The 16,931-nt window shown below is 44.1% G+C and overlaps 1 protein-coding gene across 5 annotated transcripts in view; it reads left to right on the top strand.

Annotated features, from left to right (window-relative positions):
* Positions 1–5,164: 5,164 nt before the first annotated feature.
* PCMT1 (protein-L-isoaspartate (D-aspartate) O-methyltransferase) overlaps positions 5,165–16,931 on the top strand; it is a 32,483-nt gene continuing 20,716 nt past the window's right edge. For 2 of the 5 annotated variants that reach the window (XR_003993570.1, XM_030500013.1), the window contains exons 1-3: positions 5,210–5,468; positions 15,443–15,547; positions 16,676–16,707. Coding sequence is in view for 2 of the 5 variants with exons in the window: in XM_030500013.1 (XP_030355873.1) it covers positions 5,210–5,468; positions 15,443–15,547; positions 16,676–16,707 (396 nt within the window). In the remaining 3 variants the exon portion in view is untranslated. Of the gene's footprint in view, positions 5,469–15,442; positions 15,548–16,675; positions 16,708–16,931 lie in introns of all 5 variants that reach the window. The other 3 variants (XR_003993569.1, XM_030500012.1, XR_003993571.1) reach the window with 3 other exon arrangements.

The raw sequence follows: 16,931 nt of genomic DNA, 5'->3' as shown, positions 1-16,931 counted from the left end.
CCATCTGTTGGAGTTTCTCTACCCAGCATTCTTGAGTTCCACATCAAGTCTGCTACACCCATTTGTAATCCCTCAGATGTGATACCAAATCAGTAATATGTGCTTTATGCACCACTTGAGCTTCAATTATGAGGAACTTTTTTCTTTTTAATAATTATGTACAGCAGAATCCAACACTGAACACACTCACAAAGCTGGATGCTGTCACAGTGCAACATACTGCAAGTCTTAAACCAGCTTTGTTGTATGCCACAGTAGCATTATTGTTCAACAGCAGCCAATACCTCTGCCAGCCTGTATTAAGCTGCTAAAGGCAATCCTGCGAGTCACTGTCAACTCCAGCGGGACTTTCAGCTAATTCTCCTAACACTTGGGAGAAAGGTCGATAGGTATCCTCAGAGTATAGCTACGGACCAGATAGCTTGAAGTGGAAGAGGGAACACTTTGGGATTAACAAAATGTTTTATTAACCAAGTATTTTTGTGGGTTACTTTGTGATTTCTGTGTGGTTTTCTTATCTTGTTCTTGGATGGCTTCTTTCTTTGCTTAGGATCGTTTGTTCAAAAGGATTTGAGAAGTATTAAGGGGAGTAGGTTGGACATAGAGGCTTATTTTCAGTAAGAGGGAAAGAAGAATTGCTATTTTTCTTCCTTGCCTTACATTTTTGTTAAAAAAGATGTTGTCAGCATCTTACATGGTAAAGATTGGAGCTGTGATGGATTTAGGGCTGCTCCGTGTACCTTTAAATATATTCTCTGTGTTTGATCACTATAAAAGACGGATACTGTGTTAGTATGCTGCTTCAGTGTAATAGCAGATTTAAATAAACAAATAAAAGGAGGAAACAAACACCAGGAGAAAATATGCCTCATCGAATATGTCTGAGGTAGTCAAAAAGGACCTTAAGCCTCTACAAAGCTGACCCTGGGCATTGTGTTCAAACATATTAGCTGAGACATCAAGGAGCATCTATGGATCAACCTCAAATGTGGCTAAGGCTAGGAGTGTGAGTGAAAGGCAGGAAAACTGAAAGCATGCCTGTCTCTTTGCCAGAGGTTAGGGGGCCTGGGAACGAAGGCACTTAGTAGATCAGTGGATGTACTAGGGCAGGGTAAAGCTCATTCTGAGCTCTCTTTGCTTGCCGTCTGCTTTCCTCCAATTATCATTCAACAATATTTTAAGAAAGTTATTCGCAGATGCCAAAATAATGTTCACGGCTGGTCGTAACTCCCGGAGCAGTGCCAGTTCCGTCTCCGGAACAGGCGCAGCCACTGTGCAGGGTGCTGCAGAGCACACGCAAGAGCAGAGCGCTGGCACCCTGAAGCCCTCACCTGGGGCTCCCACCCGCTCCGGGCCTGAGCTCTGTCGTAGGAGGGCCTGTACCCAGCCATGGCCTTGACGTGGTCACTGGCTTGACCTGGGACCTGACTTGTCACCTAGCTTTTGCTTGGTGGCAAAACCGTCACCAGCCCTGCTCTGCTTGCCTTGCTCAGACATCATGGGATGGTGTCCTGCTCTGTGGTATTCTGGCTCCAGGCTCACCTTCACTCACGGAGGGGTCCCAGTCCTCCTGTGCCCTAATGTGGAAAGTCTGGGTCCTTCTCACATCCTCTCTGAGTGCAGGGCTGGGAAAAGAGGGATGCTGAATTCAAAACAATGTAAATTTCTGAAAGGGAAATACAAACGAAGGTACACACCAAACCGGCTTGAGTTTACAGGAAAAGAGATGAGGTGAAGGAGAGTGACGAAGTTAAAAATGGAGTGGAAGCAGGAAGAGGAGTTAGTGTAGGAGTAGAAGCCAATTAGTGTGGGGTTTGGGACAGAACTGCGGAAATGTTCAGCAGGAACATTTCATTTCACAAGGAAATTTCTGCTTGTGGTAAGTATACGCAGGAGCAGATGGGATCAGACAGTGGTGATCAACTTTTCATATGCTTTTTAAATTCAAAGAATTTGAAAAATATAATGGGTTCATGAGGTGGGAGGGAAGGGATGAAACAGAAATAGTAGCATGGAGGGGTTTTTATATAAATGTATGTAAGCACAGCTAAGGGATTGAGATGTGGGTGAATTTGCAGAAAAGGAGAGAGATCCGATGTGCTTACAATTAGTGGGATCTCCACATCAGAACAATCAAGCGACAGCCCACACTGGCTGCTGGCATTCCCATGCCTCTTCCCTAACAGGGCTGTCCACGCACCAGCTCCCTGGAGAGCCTGGGGAAATGGCTGTACCTGTGGAAGCTGGAGGTGCCTGCAACTGACAGTGGGCATCCAGGGAGCAAGGTGCTTACACCGGTTTGGGTAAGTGAGGGGAAGAGGAAAACAGGAATGCTGAGTGTCAGAACAGATGGAGGGGTTCCACGTGAATGCTGATGGCCAGAAAACAGGTTGGTTGGTTTGTTTTGGTTTTTTTATTTCTGCTTGTCTTTTACTCTAGTAGAGAATGCCTGTGTTCCTTTTTAGTTTTATCTTCATGGATATGCTTTCAGTAAGACTAAAAAATGCACTCATGGCCTAGGATTATAGAGCAGGAAGAGCTAGGGACCCTCACGTTTGTTTAGTGCACACATGGGTGCATCCTGCTGCTATTGGCACATGTTGGTTTCTCAGGGCCCTTTGAGACAACTTGGTTTGTCCTAAAGCTCCTGGAAACCTGCCAAGCCAAATGCTGTTCCCTTCACACGTGCCTGGTATCCATCCAAGACACCGCAGATATCGCTTGGGAAGGCTCACAGTTGCGTTGTTGTCATTCTCGGAACAGTCATGCCAAGAACGTAGCCAAGAGGTGGCCAACAGGTACATTCAGTCCAAAAGCACCTGGGCAGGTCTGCAAGTGCCTGGGAGATAAAGGTGGGCTCTCGCTGTGCCCTGTGACAAGCTTAACCCTAATCCAAGCTGGTGCTGGTAAGCAGCGTCAGTTTGTATGTAAATGGTTTCTCTTGTGTTTCTGGTCTCCCGAGGGGGTAGGTATCCCTGGAATGCTTTTAAACATGGGCCAGCTAGTTTCTTGCCAACAACCTCTCTATGTGAGAGCAATGCAGTTTGCTTGCATCTGACAACAGAAAATGTTTTTTGCATTTAAAACAATGAAGTATTTTTGTGCGTGTGTTTTTACAATGTCTATCTGTTCTCTATACTTGCTGCCCTTCGGGAATTCCTATAACTCCATAGCTTCTTTCCTTCTCTCCCAGCCCACTGGATGCAACAGGGAGACCTTTTATATTCTGGGGCAGGCTGGGAGTCCGTCACGGGCTGTAAAGCAATTGCCAAACCATGCTTGGGAGAAGTTAGATGGAGAATACCGAATGAAGCAGTGGATCTGTCTCCAGGATTAAAAGAACCAGATGGGAAAGGTCTTGGAAGGGTATGGGTGGGACCATGGTGTATGCAGTGGGACTGCACTGGTGTATGCATTGGGCAACTGCCAGATTTGCCCTGGACTAACCGCTAGCCAGAAAATCAGATTCCCACTTTCACGTGAACCAGCAACGATGGGATGGAGAATATGTGGTGCGTGAAGCCGGAATAGGCTCATCCCTCCTAGGATGAGTTCTTGCTCCAAAGATGGTAACTGTGTCTCCCACAGTAGTATGTTAGGCTGCGTGTCCTTGTTATCAGGAATGCTTTTAGGAAACAATATAACATTTGAAATACCTGCTGGGTGATACCTTATTTTCTCTAATGTTTATACAATGCACTATTGATAGGGCCTACCTATTCATAGTTGTGTGTCACTATTCTCACATTTCAAAAGCAAAGAACTGAAACCCATGCTGGTTTTCATTTGGTACCATTTACTTGGTACCATTCTCCTACCAAGTCAATGACATACCTGCACTGCTGCCCCTGGGTAAGAGAGGAAATACTGTAAAACTGCAGTCCTGGGCGTGCGGCAGCTTGTTCGGAGACCAGTAGGGGCACAAAGGCAGAAGTCACAGCACTGGCAGGCAGTAGGCTCCCCAAAACTGCTATGTTGGAATTTGCTTTCCCTTAAGAACAATAGAAACACATATAAATAACAGCTGGCAAATGAATACAGGTGGTAAAACTGATGATGAAGGAGGTCAGGAGTATCCGGGAATACCTCATGGCTGCGGGAAGTTAATTCTGTGGTTTTCTGCATTATGGTGGGATGAACCAGCAGTGCTGCTTTTCCCTTGCGACTTCACCATGTGCCTTCGCTGGGACAGAGTAAAGGCCACAGCAAAAGCATAGCTTTGGCATTTATTAAATTCCGAGTTACCGATTTTGCGACCTAGCCACCTCTTAAAAGCCACTTTAACTTCTAACTTCGTCCTACCACAGCGTCGCGCCAGTAGGTGCTGCTGTGGATCACCCGGCAGCGTTTAGCCATAGACGCAGGTACCAACGCCCGTAACCGGCCTCCCTTCCCCGCGTTCTGTGCCGTTCTGCGGGTGACCCGCCACAGCCCCTGCGCCACAGCCCCTGCCCCACAGCCCCCCCCAAGCAGCTGACCAATGGTAACCTACAACACGTAGAGCCTGGCCCGCGCGGGCTGGTCGCGGCCAATCGGCGCGCCCCATGCACAGCACCGCGCCGCGGGACGGCGGTAATTGGCTCCGGCGCAAGGGCGGCGGGGCGCGAGCAGGGCCGGTACCGCCGTTCCACCGCGCCCCTTCTTCGGGCCGCGGCGTGCGCCGGTCCGTGCCACGGGAGTGGCCAAGGCCCGGGGGGGGGTGTGCGTGCGTGCGTGCGTGTGTGTGTGTGTGATGGCGGCGTGGGAGAACCGACGTGCTCATTCATTAACGGAGCTCCTGAGCTCGCAGGCGGTCCCGCCCCGCGGCCGTGCCGCTTCTGCAGCGGGCACAGGACCCGCAGCCCCTGCAACCGGACCCGCGCACTACCGCCGCGACGGGCGCCGCAGGCGGCACTTGTGGGGACGGGAGGGCGCTACCGGCACCGGGGATTAGGCGGCCGCTGTGCCCCGCCTATCCCGCGCGGGCGGCTGCGGCGGCAAGGGCGTTCGTGCGTTACCGCGTACTCCCGGTGGTACCGCGGGGGGGGGGGGTGTAGGTCAGGCCGGTTCCCCCGCGGCTGCCCCAGGCACCGCCGGGGCGGGAGGGGTCTCGCTCCCGCCCCCCCCTCCCCATCTGCGCGCGGAGAACTCCCCACGCGCGCCCCCGGGGGCAGTGGTCGCGCATGCGCGGGGGCCGGCGCGGGGCGGCAGCGGCGGCAGCGGCCGGACAATGTCGGTGGCGCGGGGCGGTGGGCGCGTGGCCCCTCCCCTCAGCGGGCGCGCGGCGGCGGCGGGAGCGGGAAGAGGCGGCGGCGGCGGCGAGGAGGCGGCGCCTGTGTCGGCGCTGGAGGTTGTGTCCTTCCTGGGGAAGCTGCTGTGCGCAGTCGCGGCGCTGAAGGCGGCTCTGTACCTGCTCCGCAGAGCGTGTCTAGCGATGGCCTGGAAGTCGGGAGGCGCCAGCCACTCCGAGCTCATCCACAACCTCCGCAGTGAGTCCGGGGCGGGCGGCCCCCACCCCGCTCGCCTCAGCCGCGGGGTGACCGTTACCGGCCGCTCGGCCGCGCGCACTTGGCGTTCCCGCGGCGCCCGCCCCGCCGCCAACTGTCAAGGAGCAGCGCCGGCGGGGGGAGGAGGCGAAGGCGGCGCCCGGGCGGGGGGTGTGTGTGTCTGGGTGTCCGCAGCCGGGCGGAGGGCGGCGGCCGCTGGTGCAGGGCGGGCCCGGGCTGTTGTTGCGGGAGGAGATGCGGCGGGAGGGGCGGCGCCGATGGCGGTCCCGAAGGGGAAGAGCTGCGCGGCGGCCGTCGCTGTTGTCAGCCCGCCGCCTCCCCCCCCCGCCGCGGCCCCGTTCCCGCCGCCTCGGCCCCGTCTGGCCGTAACGCTCTTGTGCGAGCTGAGGCGGGGCCGCGGCGGCAGCTCCGGAGGGCCCGTGATCCTTCGCACGCAGCGGGCTCGGCGTCCCCCTGGCGTCGCTCTGAGCGCCTGTGCCGGCTCAGCACGGCCGCCGGGCGGCGGGGAGCGGTGCCCCGGGGCCCCTCGCCGGGCGGGCAGGGGAGCGGTGCTGCCCGCAGGCGCGCAGCCACCGTCCGTTGGTCTTTCGGGCCCCTGCTAAACGCAGTGCGAGCTGTCGGGGTCTGGGAAGCGCGCCGGAGAGGCCAGGGTTGTTTTTGTTGGGTGGAAGGGGCGTGGGGCGGCGGCAGCAGCAGTCCGCTCGGGTGTAAATGCTCGCTTTCGGCCCCAGCCCCGCGCTGCTCCTGTCGGAGAGGCGGGCTAGGGCTCACACTGCCGCCGAGCTTTCCGGTGACTGCCCGGGACTTGGCGTTCCTTGTCCTTCCCGAATGTTTGTGCTGTCCCCGTGCTGAACGTGGCAGGTGTTGAGCGGGTGCTACTCTTCCCTGGTGTTCTTCAGTGCATCCCGGAGTCCGCTGGGTCACGTACAGGTGATCCAGGCGGAGAGGACAGGGTGATAACACCTTCTCTATTGAGAGCTTCCGTTTCTCATGTTCACCTCGGAGTAATCTGTGTTAAATATACTTCTAGTGTCTTTACTCCTGGTCTTTCTTCTCTTCAAGTCTGTGTTCTAGACTTAAAAGGTTGTAGATTTGGAGCCTATATTGTATAGTTGTCTCCTATTTTAGTAATGCTGCAAGACCACAGACAGATTCACCTGTTTGGCCTCGTCCTTATTTTTGAGACATAGGAGAATCATCCTTGTTGTTTTCTCCAGTCTGCTTCTGTTAGATAATCTTGTCTTTTCCAGTGTTTTCTTTCTTTCCACTCTTCTGAGAACACTTCCATCCAGTGGAGCAATATATGCTGAAGTGACTTTCAGTTTCACTGTAAAAGCTAACAAATAAATAACAACTTCTCTAATTACAAGAGTTACAGTGCATTCTTTTTGTTTGTTTGTTTGTTTCATTTTGCAACTGTAAGGTCTGGAAATACCGTTTCAGTGAAATGCTGTTCCCTTACACAGCAGGGAAAAAACTTTCTGACTTAAAAATGAATGTCAAGCTCCAAAATACATCCAAAAAGTTGTTATTGCCAGAATTGTCAATGGCTCTGAGAACCTGAGGGCAAGACCAATTATTTGTTGAAGAAAACAATGACAGTATTTTTCAACACATGGAAACTGTTTAGGGCTTTGTAAATAATAATGAAACAGCTAAAAACCAGTATGGTCAGTACAAAACAACAGGAGATTAAACTAGCATGTTTAATATTGTGGTCTCAAAATATACAGTGATGGTAGTTACCTGCAAAATTAGTCTGTAATTTCTCCCCCTCTGTTTTGCATATGCATGCCAAAATATTTTGAGGGGTGTTAAATAGAGGATTGGAAATAAAACGTTGTGGAGGCAGAGAGTTGTTTGATCTTGCAGCAGGACCGTGTTGTTGACCTCAGTGGGGCTCTACTGATGGCATAGGGCTTTATCAGTGCAGAGCAGTTGTAGGATTAAGATGGTAACATAAGTAAGAGTTCTGCAGGTAAGATTATACCTTGTTGCTAAAGTTGGGAACAACTTTAGAAGAAAGTGTTCTTGTTTCAGATACGTTTTTAACAAGCTTCAAAACCATTGGTTACATAAAGATTAAAATGCTCTAGAGAACTCCTTTTGAGTAGTAGAAGATCCCTCAATGTATTTAACTTCCCTTTTCCTCTAAAACCAGATAAGTAGCATAGCATTTCTGGCATTTTTATGCTAGAAGTAAGAATGCAAGGCAGATGAGGTTGTCCAAGTGTTTATCTCGTAACTTAGTAACTGAATGTGTAATTTAGTGTGTAATTTGCATAAGTTAAAATAACGGAAATAACGCAGGTTGTAGTGACACAGTATGTGTTCTTCCGCAGCAAAGCCTGGTTGAGAGGTTCTTGCTCCCACCCTTGCACCACGAGTCTTTACTGTGCTTACAAAACTGCTTGTGGGGGGGAGGCAGTGTTGTAAGGCTGGGTCACTTTCTCATCACTCCTCTTGTGAAACACTGAGGTTTATACTCTTCAGTGTCTGTAACCCATTGTGCTATTAGGGCTAGAGACACAGTGAACTTTGTTACAGGTATAAGTGGGCTGCGGAGAATGGGAACTTCCTTAACTGGTTTTGCTTCCCCATAAAAATGCCAGTGGAAAACTGATAGGCTACATATTCTTTTCCTTTAAAACAGCAATGAAGATTTTTCTTCATTGTAAGTTGTTATTGACTGTTACCAGTGCTTCTATTTTGTGGCTATAAAGTTCTCTGAGTTAATGAAACTATATAAAGATATGTTCATTGCTCATTTCACTGTTGCCTTAATTATAGCGTTAACTTTCTTGTAATGGTAACAGTCATTGTGTTAGAGCAGTGGTAAGTGCTTTTGTGTATTTGCAGATTTAGGCAAGTATTCTTTACAAGCCTTATCCTTGCTTCCATGTCTTAAAAGGGACAAACTAACCAAGAAGGCCATGGAACGCTGCGTGTTTTTCAGTGCATACTTAGAGACAAGTGACTGAAGAATGATGCGTGATTTTTTTAAGGCAACTTAACATGCCAGAAAATAAGAAATGTTAACTTTAAAAGCATTGATCCTATTTTAGATGTAGGTAAATTACGATTGTGTTGTTAACTGGTTCTTTGTTGTTGGCATATTTTTTTCTCCTTGATGTTAGACAAGTTGTCAATGTAGTGTTAAAAACACATCCATTCTTTCTCACAGCAACCCCAAAATTCAATACAACAAAGTCCAAGTCCTCAGTCATCCGGGAAAAAAAAAAAAAAAAAGAGAGAGCACGTTTTTGGCTGCTTATTTCTATCAGAACGCTTTATAATCTGTCATTTTAAAGATGCTTAGTTCCTTTGCTTGATCGAAGATTTATGTTATTTTTTGAAATTGTCTCTGGATTTAATGGCATAATACTATTTTCTTTCTGGTAGTCTGAAGCTGTCTAATAATCCTTAGTAAAATGGAAATAATTTTGCAAGTCTGTCCAACACAGGTGACTACCATCGCTAGTGGGCATGTTAAAAAGATGAAATCTTGTATGTTTTAGTTGCAATATAACTCTAAGCTTTTCTTTTAATGCTACAGTTTCTTTCATCCTGATACAGTATCAAGAGCTCACTAAGAGCTGTTAGTAAGCTTGGAAAGAAATGCCTTAAGTTTGTGTTCTTTTGAATGATCCTTTCTGTGCATCTAATCAGAGTCATGTTTGTTAGTGTTATGATAACACTTTTTAAAGTAAAATATTTTCTTAAGACTGTTACAAGGTGAGGTTCTTTTTATTAGTGTTTTTAATTTTGATTTAAATTGCCAAATTTTGGCAAAACCAGAGTAAACTCTTTCAGAGCTTGAGACCAGTAAACTTTTGGGATGACATCTCTCCTGAACTGGTTAACTTGCGAGTTATGTTTTAAGACTTAAGAACCTGAATACTGCAACATTGGGCTCGAGCACAAAATAGTTTTAAATGCTTGCACTGTCAAAATCTGAAAGAGATGGTCACAGAAATGTAACTTTAGAAATTCTTCTTTATTTCTGCGAGTACAACGGCTTTGTGTCATTTAGTCCAAAGAGGCAGGGTCATGTTTCCTTGATCTTTTGATCTTTCTCAGCTTTTACATAGTACTAGTACCTGTTTTAATGTTACCACCTCCATAATAACAGGCTTTTCGTGTGGTCTGGCTGCTGGTCTTGACAATATTGGCTTCTCTGATGACAGATCAGCAAAGTGGTTGCATGGAATCTGCTCAGTAAGGTGTAAGATGTGCAGCATCTGCCATTAAAGATCTGCTAAAGCTATTAAAGGAGTTTTGCCTCAAGCCTTAGTGTGAGGCGCGCTCCTTATCTGTCTGTTCTATCCAGCTAAGTTTGTCTGACCCTCTGCAGCAGTTTTTAGTTACTGCTGCTTCAGTTTTGGCACTCCACGTGATTTATAAGTGAAGTTCAGCCCTCTCCAATGTGGAGGGATCAAGGTGTGCTCAGAGGTGAAGTCTCCCTCATCTGCACACAGGTGTTAAAGTTTATTGGAAAGTGCAGTGCTGTGTTCTTGCAGCTGAACCCAACCTTAAAGTCACATTCTTCTTTCATGTACTCCCAAAACATTTTTCAGTCAGCTGCTGATACAGATTTAGACAAAATCAGCATAACCATTGCAATAAATATGAGTATGTTATGGATGGCCTTTGTGATAAAGATATGCGCTGTGGGACTGTGAGCCAAGAGCTAGCATGCCTCTCTCCACCCCCAGAGAAGAAAATGGTTAATGCCAGCTTTGCAACATTGGCTTACAGTATGAGGGAGCAATACAGCTGTGATTAAATATGTCTAAATTGGTTATCTGCAGACTTTCAGATCCATGAAAATTAACACAGAGCTCTTACCCATTTCACCAAAATGGACAAGCTGTTTATGAAGGTGATCATTATTAAATGGGGAAGGAGTACTCCCGTAAAGTAGAAGTGAAATTTTGGAGGGTAAGTTTGTATTTAACTGAATCTTGAGGCTGTACACTTGTTCATTCTGTTGAACCTGGCTGTTGGTTCCCCTGTAGTTTTACATCTGCATATTTTGAGTAGCATTTAGATGCTATTTTTAAATTTTTGTTTTATTTTTAATTTCTGCCTTGCTGAGATTTTCATGGGATTTGATCTTTGTGTTTAATTTCTGGACCCTAAGATTAGTTGTGATGGACCCTTACTTTCCTCAGTCTTCCTGTTGTGCCTTACTCTCAACTACTTCCCTCCAGTTAGCTGTATGCAACGTTCTGTTTGGAAAATGTATTATTGTGAATCCAAATCATAGTGCTAACAAATGTGCAGCTGAATGTTTGAGGCAGATACTCTTAAATTATCAGCAAAGCACAAAAGGTTTGTATGTATCAGTGGTTTAAAAAAACACTTGTTTGCAAACACCTACTTCCAGTTTCTTTAGCACAAAGAACTTTGTATGTTTTGGGGCAAGTGTCCTTTGTTGGATTTTGGGATGCTGATCCATCACTTCTTGTTCAAAGTGCCTTCTTTGTCTTCATGGCTTCCAGTGAAATATTCCTGTGCTCATTAAATAAAATTCTGTTTACTGAATCTCTTTCTTTCTCAACGTTTTCCTTTCTCTCCCCACACAAAAAGACCTTAATAACATCAGTCGATCAGCTGCCTAAAACCAGCTAATTTCACGTTGCTTAAAAATCAAGATGTGGTTCTGTTCTAGCCTACTTTCCTGTTGAAAGTTGCTAGCTGTTTTATGTGGGTCAGATGGAGACATCTAGAAACTCTGATTTGTCACTTGAGTAATTTTAATCTACTTGATTTCATCTTTTGTAATATGGAGCTCTGTGCTTTGCATCATGCTTTAAGACCTCTGTATGATTTAAAAATACTGTTGCTGAGAAGTCATCTTCATAAGTGAAGTTCTCTGCAGTGGTAATGGAGAACATAATCTGGGGAGAAACCTAACTATGTGGATGCCAAAATAGTCCCACAGTAAATGGTTTTGGAATCTGCATGAGTGTTGTTTATGTAAAGCCAGCAACAGGAGGTGTTTGAGTAGCTGTTTATAGTTTGTATAGTAAGCTTGTGTGCTGGATCTTATCATGTGGCAATGAGACACCCTCCTTCTGATCTGGAAGCCAGTGTTGGTGTAAATGTTAACTGCTAGTATTTTATGGTTTGGTTGGAAACTTGTTTGATCAACAGTCAGGATACTATCAGTGTTGTAGGCTTTGAAAGATAAGATAAGCACTTCGGTGATGTGTTTGCTGCTGAAGAAAAAGGTAGGTTGTTTACTTGTTGCAAGTCCATGGTGGCTTTTCAGACCTTAGCTCTTTTTTTCCTTGCTCTCTGACAACCCACTGCCCAGTTTCCCAGGTTACATTCAGCCCTGGTATATTTCCACCTTCAAATCCAAGGGCTGCTCTGTGAGCTCTTTTTCCTGTTTTCATGGTGTTATTTGTGGAAAAGAAGCAGACCAGAGTGAGTTCTCAAAACATGCTCCAATTATGTCAAGTTGTCATTGCCGCAGCCTCTACACAGAGTAACTCTTGAACTCTGCAGGCTGGGCTCCACTCTTTAAGTGGTTACTTTTAGGCTTTAGCCCTTTGAAGCTTAGGAGTTGTGCTGATATAACTCTAATAAATCGGAGAGTTTATATTTGATTTTAAGCTGCAAGCTAGTGTGTTTGTGTATTAGCCTTTGCTTGTAAACACTTAATTATTTAGTGTCCGATTTGTTTGCAGTACTGATTATTGGAATCTTAAAAAACCCAGCAGTCTCCTCAAGGAAAGTTATCGTTGGAAAGGATAATCAACCTGTGTACAGTTGGTTGTGAATTACTTTCCTGCAATATATAGCTTCCTTTTAAGATTTAGAAAAAATTTTGTATTGGCATTTTGTTAATAAATTATTTACTGTTGATTGTCTTATTTTTTCAGCACTTAGATATGGCATGAACTTAGAAAGTCTTCTTTGCAATATAAAGTGCTATTATTGGAATCTTAGGGGATATACTTGTTTTCTGGACTTCAGAATCTGATAGGTATTTGTTCCAGACAGAATTAAGATCCTGGCAGTTGGTCATCGTGGGACTGACTGCTGCAGGAAGGAAAGGACTTCCATGGGAGTTCAGTACCCTGCAGTGGCTGTACTTCTGTGTACTCAACCATGAGACTAAGAAAAATTCTTTTTGTTATCAACACAGAAGAAATCACTACAAAGTTAATATTGACTTTACTGTTTAGGGTTTGATTTCTTTTCCTAATTCCCACCTAAAATTTGTTGTTGTCTCCATTATATAATAAGCAAATTTGAAAAGCAGACTTAATCTTTGGGGGATAATGTGATGCCCTGTAATTCCACATTCGTAGCTGGGAGGGTATACTCTTTTATGAAGAGGGAGTGTTATTTGATGATTGAAGTACCTGGCTGAGACACGAGGTCCAGCTTCTCCCACTGGTTCTGCTGGGGACTCTGAGCATGGGTTACTTGCTGAACTTATTTACTGGAATGGACAGATGACACTCCTTAAAGATAGTCCAACAGTCAGCAAATCTGAGTGCTGAATGAGAGCAGCTGAAATGCTCAGAGTTTGTAGAATATTAGAATAATAGTGCCTACTGTTTTCAGGTTGGTTTTGTTTTGTTTTTGTAATTTACATGTCAGTGTAAGCATCACACTTGGTGAAGTTATACACACTTGGACTGAAACAAAGTTTTGTGCTTTGCTTTGTACAGATATCCACAGACAATCTCTGTCATAGAGCTCTGATTGAACAAGTTGGGGGAAGAATGAGTAAAATATATGAGTAAAGTAATAGAATAGAGAAAACGGAATTTTTAAGTGCTGAGACATGAATTTACTTACTGACACTCTAAGCAGAAAGATGACAGGAGTAGACGAGAGAGGTGAGGTGGCAGGCACGGAGTTTTGCAAAAGGGGGAAGTGGATTATGAGTAGTGTGAAAGAGGAGGTTTGGAAGAAGCCTACCCTCACAGCGGTACAGAGAAAGTTCCCTGGAAACTAGAGGAGTTCTCAGCCTTACAATAGGGCCCTGCAGTTGCTTTGTCAAGCTGGAAGCTTGGCTTTCATATTCTCTGCATGTTTCCAGAAGACACAAAAGGAAAGAGCAGGTGGCTACCTATAGCTTCTAGAATGTAGGCATCTACATGCACAATACACAATCTCAAGGAATAAATCGCTATTTTAGATCTTCTCTGAGTGCTTCTTAGCTGCTGCTTTTTGACCTCCCTTCTGCCCGCCAGAATAGTTATCTCTTTATGCCTGTTATCAGCTTTGCTTATGCTCCTACCTATTTTTCTTTTCTTTTTTAAGTACATTTATTTTGGAGCTACTATTTCTTGGTGATACCTCATGAGAATCTAACAGTAAATTTTTAATTTTTTCTTTTGGTTTGGTTTTGTTTCTATGCTTTGCACACAGAACTGATACACAACTAATTCCAAGTGGTCGGGGACAACTTTTCTTTTCCTTACTATCTTATATTGTCAGTGCCAGTGTTAATGGATTGATTTGTTTTATTCTGGGGTACGATTTTGCTCAGTAAGTAAACTTATAAACTGCTGCAGATGGCTGCTGTCTCAGATTAAAAAGCTTGCACTGAAATGAGTTTCCTCTAACTGGAACTGTAGCACACAGTATAATGTTCAGGTGTGGTCTGTTCAGGGAGTGTGTGCTTTCTCTGGGACTTGTCAGATTCAGAAATAATTCTAAAAAAGAATTATTTTTTTAAAAGAATTTTTCCGTAAGAATTTGGTAGTATATTCTTATTGCAGTCGATACTTTGTCTTCAGACCGAAAAGCAAAATGATTTGGGGAGTTATTTTGCTCTCTGAATTCAAGCTTATGTTATATAGGATATTAAAAAACCCCAGAAATCCCATGGTTGCTCAGGGTAGTTGGGAGCACACTGGAAACACTCAGGGAAGCCTCTGCGGAAGGTAGCCCAGGCCTTGGCACGGGTGCGTTAGTGGTAGCGCTTTAAAACATTGATACGACTTCAGTTAGGACAATCCTACAAAAGTTCCTTAATCTGATTTTTCTGTTACTGCGTTTTGGGTTAGATTTTAAAGTACTCAAATATTTTTTTTCTTTTGAGTATAATTTTCCAAATCTTCTTTGTTTAAAGTAAGTAGCTCAATGAAGCAATCCATTGTTGAAATGTCAGTTATTTGTGGTTTATACTGTCTTTTTAATGCAAGTGATTAATTTTTTCCATTTGTTTTCTAAAGTTTTTTGTTACTCATAAATGTCTCTTCATAACTTTTTAAAAAAGAATTATCGATGTTAAGAAGTTCAATAAAATAGCAAGGAAAAATGGTTGCACTGTACGGTGCTTCTGTCATTTACATGCATCTACATTTACATTTCATTTTGAAAAGTGAACAAAGATTTAAAGTGTTTTGATATAAAAACTCTTTGGCTTTAGTCTGTTCCAGCATAAGAATTCTGATTCTGTAGGAGTTTCTTTACAAAAGGATTTTTTTCTTCTGCCAACTCAAAAGAGAAACAGATCTTGAAAGTAAAATACTGAGCAGTGATGCTGCATCTTCACATTTCTAACCTGCTTTTGTATATGTTTTGATAATTACTTATATAGCTTCTTAGAAACATGAAGTATATCTTGTTTGATTTGTAGAGTAATACCAGATTCTTACTGACTTATGTTCTCAGGAATATCAAAGGTGTGCATGAAGTTGAGTTTTTCTAGGGGATAGATAAATCTTTGAAAATGGTCTCTACTGTTTCAGAAAAGCATCTGTAAGCACTGGGAAAGTCTTGTTCAAAGTTCACTGGCTTAAGCATTGTTTGATCTATGAACCACAGCTTAAATTCTAGTATGATGAGGGTTAGAGTATCAGAGAGGGTAAGGTAGCATGTTTTTTCACAATATTAGGAATATATTAATGTATTTCACATGCTCTTGCATTGCAGAAGAGTGGCAATGCCTTCAATTGTGTTTGTTTATTTGTATTTTATAGAGAATGGGATAATCAAATCAGACAAGGTATTTGAAGTAATGCTGGCTACAGACCGTTGCCATTATGCAAAATACAACCCTTATATGGATTCTCCTCAGTCTATAGGTAAGAGCAGCTTGTAAAAATGATTGAGATTGTTCCAGTTTGCATTACTGTGACTGCCTTCGTCATATATGTGTTAAGAATGTGAACATAATTTTTTAAATTGGAAGCTTCTGTAGTTCATTATCACTTTATTCAATACCTTTTAACTGAATTTCAACTTGTTATGGAATACAGTTTGCATACCTATGTACATCAAGTAGATAAATGTTTTCTAGTCAATATTAATAGGTATAAATATGCATTTTTTTAAACCACAGCAATTTGTGGTGGTGCAGATGATTTTTAACTACTTAAAAATCATTTGTATCCAGTTTACGTCAGAAACAGTCTTTCTCTTTACGTAAATGATTCAGTTGAGATCAATGCAGAGTTACTTAAACCTTTACGTAAGATTTAATTTTTAAGATGAAAATTGGCTTTAAATGGGGCGATCTATTGATAAGACAGTTGTTGTTCCCCATCTTTCCAAGGCAGCAGAATGAATTATGTGAATATATAAAAATCCCTTTTTTTGACAGCCCGCCCTAATAGTGGGTGGTCAGAACTATGAATTATATTAGGATTTTAATAGTTGTATAGGATAATTCAAAAATCTTTTAATATATGTAAGCTTTTGAGTATGTATTCGTACGCTTGCTTCACAGAAGAAAATACAGGTGAGTGTTCTTCCATGTTTTCTCATAAGTGTGTGCTGTTTGCAAGATAAATGGGGTTATTGTCTCCAGAAGTTGGAGGCAACATGGTCCCCACCACGTAAAACTCAACTGACAAGTTCAGGCTTTTACACAGGTCCTGAGGGAAAAAGGCATTGCGTTATTCTGGGAGACATTACTCTTCTGAATTCAACATGCTTGATCAAGCTAAGGCAATATAGTGATGAAATGGAGATTCTAACAGAGGTCAAGGGTAGAACCCTTGTTTTCTTCTGTCCAGAGCTGGCATGGCATAGCTTTGAGCTAATGTACCTTAACTCACTTCTGGAGCACCAGTGTAACTGTTGGGGTGTGTGTGTGTAGTGCCGTGAATGAGGGTGACAATTAAGGCATTGCATTTTATAGTCAGGGTAATAAAGATTGTGTTGCTGTCTGGACAATGATCAACATGTTCTTCCATTCTCTTGCTTTACAGGTTTCCAAGCAACAATCAGTGCTCCACATATGGTAAGCTTTAAATTTACCTGATTAGTATAGGTGGTTTTATAAACATCCAAATGCTTCTGAAATAAAATATTTATCCTAGCAAATTTAATGAACAGTTGATTGCAACGATGCTGTTGTGGACTGCCTAGTGGGAAGGCACAGAGAAGATCAAGCCAGACTTTCCTTGGAGATGCACAGTGATAAGATGAGGAGTAGTGGACAAAAAAGAAATGAAACATGGGAAG

Source organism: Strigops habroptila, chromosome 10 (assembly GCF_004027225.2).
Source record: "Strigops habroptila isolate Jane chromosome 10, bStrHab1.2.pri, whole genome shotgun sequence".
NCBI classification, from domain to species: Eukaryota; Metazoa; Chordata; class Aves; order Psittaciformes; family Psittacidae; genus Strigops; species Strigops habroptila.
This window is presented reverse-complemented; position numbering and strand designations above follow the sequence as displayed.